This window comes from Triticum dicoccoides, chromosome 1A, assembly GCF_002162155.2.
Source record: "Triticum dicoccoides isolate Atlit2015 ecotype Zavitan chromosome 1A, WEW_v2.0, whole genome shotgun sequence".
In the NCBI taxonomy this organism is placed as follows: domain Eukaryota; kingdom Viridiplantae; phylum Streptophyta; class Magnoliopsida; order Poales; family Poaceae; genus Triticum; species Triticum dicoccoides.
The window spans coordinates 43,545,201-43,549,203 of NC_041380.1; the positions used below are offsets into that span (position 1 = coordinate 43,545,201).

Here is a 4,003-nt window from a genome sequence, read left to right on the forward strand (position 1 = left end):
ATAGATAACTAGACCTGAACGAACCTACAACACGTACGTAGCAAACAAACGATGCTACTGGGCAAGCCCACTACATGTTGCCCTTAGGTGATTCATATTAGGAATTGGTACGGGCGACATACAACTCTGGTGAGTGGGGAGTTCTATCAGTCCTTGATTGACAGGCTTGGCATCCACTGGTGTTGGTTATGGCATAGCATGAACCTAAGCATGGGTTGTTCGTAACCCGGCACCACGAGACAGAAAACTGGTGGTGAAGTGGGCAATGTTGGAGAGCACTGGGGGCAGGCGGTATGAGTAGAGAGTTGAAGCTGTCGTTGAAGGCGAGCATGCGGCTGTCTTGGTCCACCACCGACACTGCCAATCGACAAGAAGGACAACTTGTATTTGCAGTGGTTGCGATAGCTGGAGCAACTCATGAGTGAAGATTGAGAGCGAGATGATCGGCATGGCGGAGTGACGGACTAGTGGGACTGGGAAGGGGACTTGCAGCAAACGCCGGTGGGGTTGACCGACATGTTGCGGATTATAAACTTTACAAAAGCTTGATTTAAGATGTGATATTCAAAGTTAAAAAGAAACATGGAGGGTACGTTCTTCTCATACTATTTAGATTATTTTTTTTCTCAAGAAGGGAAAAAAATGTAGATTTTTTTAGGGGAAAAAAATGTAGATGTGGGTCCATTTGAAATTGGACCGCACTCGTCATTGGACCAGTGCCGTTGGTTAATTACATGAGTAAATCCATCTGCGGCTGCACAGTGGTGGCTGTCAATTCGATATTTGATGGGCTGGGGACCAGATGGGCCGGCGACAGGGAAGAACATTCTCCACCTTGCACACACACAGTTTGAACTTGAAGTTAGTTTGGATGTTGGTCCCATGCCATGTCAGTTAATTATTAATTTTGTCTCAAAAAAATTAATTATTAATTACCCCTCAAAAAAGTTAATTATTTAATTAACGAGCGCATATGCAGTACTCCATGCTCGTGGCGCGCCACCAGTACCTACGAATCCATCAATAATCAAGGCGGTGCTAAAAAGGGACATTTATTTAAATTACATACAGAGGCAGAAAATCTCAAGATTGCTCTGAATTTTCTCGAACAAATCTCATTTTTAGTACCTTGGTGAATCCGCCAAACATGAATACAACTCTAGTCCCCAGTTTTTTGTTTTGTTTTTTCTTCCTTTTTTGCGGTAGCATTTGTGTAGGATAGAAACCCGGTGGAGGTGGAGTTGGGAGACCCATGCACTAGCTGGTGCAACAAGGAACATTTCATCCATGCATACCCACTTTGAAGCTAAGATGCATGTTGATGGAGCAAAAGCTTACAGGGTGCTTGAATCCAAAGGACTATTTTTAGTCTGATTAAAAATATTCTTTTTTAGATGCTAAAGTTTCAAGCACCCCTGACTAAAGTCTTGAGGCTAAAATTTTTTAGTCATAGGAAACCTACTAAAATATGTATTAGCCCTCTCTCTCATTTAATTTCTCTCATTTAACACATGCGAGTTCTGGATTGGAGGGTTTGAAGGATAATAAATGCTCAATAACTTGATTTTAGTCTTTTTAGTATTTGGATCCAAGCATGTGTGAGGCTAGCAAATTTTAGTCCCACTACTTTTAGTCATGGGACTAAAACGTATCCAAGCACCCTCTTAGAGGGTGCTTGTATCCAACGCACTAGTTTTAGTCTGACTAAAAATAGTCTCTTTTAGAGGCTAAAGTTCCAAGCACCTCTGACTAAAGAGAGGCTAGGACTTAGTCTTGAGGCTAAATTTTTTTAGTAATACGAAACCTACTAAAATATATATTAGCCTTCTCTCTCCTCATTTAATTTCAATCCCCCGAGTTCTAGATTGGAGGGTTTGGAAGATAATAAATGCTCAATAACTTGATTTTAGTCTCTTTAGTATTTGGATCCAAACATAAATGAGGCTAGCAAGTTTTAGTCCTACTACTTTTAATCATACTTGCTATTTGCATGCGGTAAAACGTTTCATGCGTAAGTACGACCTCGCTACTACTCCCTCCGTTCCTAAATATTTGTCTTTCTAGACATTTCAAATGACTACTACATACGGATGTATGTAGACATATTTTAGAGTGTAGATTCACTCATTTTGCTCCGTATGTAGTTACTTGTTGAAATGCCTAGAAAGACAAGTATTTAGGAACGGAGGGAGTAGCTACCTAGCTGGGGCAGCATGCACTTGCCACCTTCTCATTCCATGCACCCATCCATGCACTAACCAATCAATGCACCCATCCATGCATTCGCTTCTCTTCCTGCCGCCAACCTACCTACACTCCGCATCAAGCTGAAGATCATCAGGTACTACTAAAGCGGATTAATAATCAACGAAAAATCGATGGGAATTACAAAGATACGTACTCCTACGTACTGCTCTACCTGCGTACGCACAACGCGCGCAACGTACGGACTGCTCTACGTACTACGACGACGACTGCTGCTGCTGCTGCTACTGGTGGCTAGCTATAGGTTGGAGGTAGTATATAGCTAGGCGACGTCGCGCTGCTCCTCCTTGATCGCGCCGGGGAAGAGGTCCAGCGTCTTCAGCGGCCGGCAGAACAGCCCCGTCGCCGTCACCGGCGCCGCCTGATCTTCCGTCGCCGCGGCCAGCTGCTGCGGCTGCTGCTCGTACCGCGACGGCCGGCATGTGTCCTCCACCACGCCGAAGTTGCCCAGCCTCCCCAGCGAGTACTCCGGCGATCCCACTACGCCTCCTCCCTGCACGCACAATAGTATGAACCCAGGTCAGGTCATGAACTCATAATCAGCTCAAGGTAAACGCAGACGCAGCATGTGCGTAGTAAGTAACAAATCGATGGAGGAGGTGACAACGACAAGGTAGCATCTTAGGTTTCGTACCTGATGATGGAAGGAGAGCGGGGTGTTTGGCGGCGAGGGCTCGGCGCACCGGCTTGCCGGCACGCCGGCGAAGGGGTAGGCGTACCCAGCAGCAGCAGCGTAAGCGGAAGCTGGGACGGTCGTCGGGAGCAGGTGCTGGTCGTAGCCGCCACCGGCGCAGGAGGCGGAGTAGTACTGCTGCTGCTGCGGGTGCTGCAGCAGCGGAGGAGGCACCGCGCCGGCGCCGAGGAGCTGCTGCTGCTGCTGGTACTGGCCGGCGTTGGCGGCGGCGTAGTAGTGCGCGCAGGAGAGGAGGTGGTGGCTCATGCAGAGCCTGCGGCGGAGCTTCTGGCGGTCCCGGGCCTTGTGGTTCTGGAACCAGTAGAAGACGTTCTTGCCCTCGATGCGGCCGTAGTGGGCCAGGTGCGCCGTGATCTGCTGGATCTGCGACGCGTTGGGGGTGCGCAGCCCGCCGCGGTACATCTCCTCCAGGATCATCAGCTGCTCCGGCGTCGGGCACCACCGCGTCGTCCCCGTCACCACGCTCGTCGCCGCCGCCGTCGCAGTCGCCGTCGCCGCCATCGCACGTGCTCTTGGCTCTTGCTTGATCTTTTGGTGGAGAGTGCTGTGTGTGGACTGTGGACGGAGAGACAAAAGGTGTACTAGGAGGAAGAAGAAGAGAAGAGAAGGGGAGTTTGCTGGTTGGTTGGGTTCGTTTGGTTTGGTTGCTCCCTGTGTGGCAAGCCAAGGATGGCCGGGCAGGGGTTATTATAGGCAGCCGCGTGCGCGCGGCGACACTCTCTAGAGCAGAGATAGAAAGAGAATCTAGCTCTAGAGAGAGAGAGAGTGAGTGAGTGTATGTGTTGTGTTAGAGGGAAGGCTCTAGAGAGAGAGAGAGAGCATGGGTGTGTAGAGTGACACAAGGAGGAATGGAGAGTGGCCAAGGGCGCATGCATGCATGCAAGAATTAATGTGTGTGTGTGGTGTGTGTGTGTGTGTGTGTGTGTGTGTGTGTGTGTGTGTGTGTGTGTGTGTGTGTACCGTTGTAGGGTGGATTTCGTGATTGTATAATCGATTGCACCATGATGGTGGTGGCCGGCCCGTTGCATGGTGCTACGATTGGAT

The 4,003-nt window shown here is 49.2% G+C and overlaps 1 protein-coding gene across 1 annotated transcript; it reads right to left on the minus strand.

The window, feature by feature from the left end:
* Positions 1-2,233: 2,233 nt before the first annotated feature.
* On the minus strand, positions 2,234-3,632 carry LOC119361917 (putative WUSCHEL-related homeobox 2). The gene is made up of 2 exons (XM_037627093.1): positions 2,900-3,632; positions 2,234-2,758 (listed from the first exon to the last, which is right to left on the minus strand). Exons 1-2 carry the CDS (start codon positions 3,458-3,460, stop codon positions 2,528-2,530), a joined length of 792 nt encoding a protein of 263 aa, XP_037482990.1. The 5' UTR covers positions 3,461-3,632; the 3' UTR covers positions 2,234-2,527.
* Positions 3,633-4,003: the final 371 nt, after the last annotated feature.

What these genes read in the sequence shown, in the direction of transcription:
- LOC119361917 (XM_037627093.1), bottom strand. Translation starts at nt 3,460, where the DNA reads ATGGCGGCGACGGCGACTGCGACGGCGGCGGCGACGAGCGTGGTGACG. An exon ending in CGCTCTCCTTCCATCATCAG is followed by an intron (nt 2,759 to 2,899) that starts GTACGAAACCTA and finishes TTGTGCGTGCAG; the next exon opens with GGAGGAGGCGTAGTGGGATC.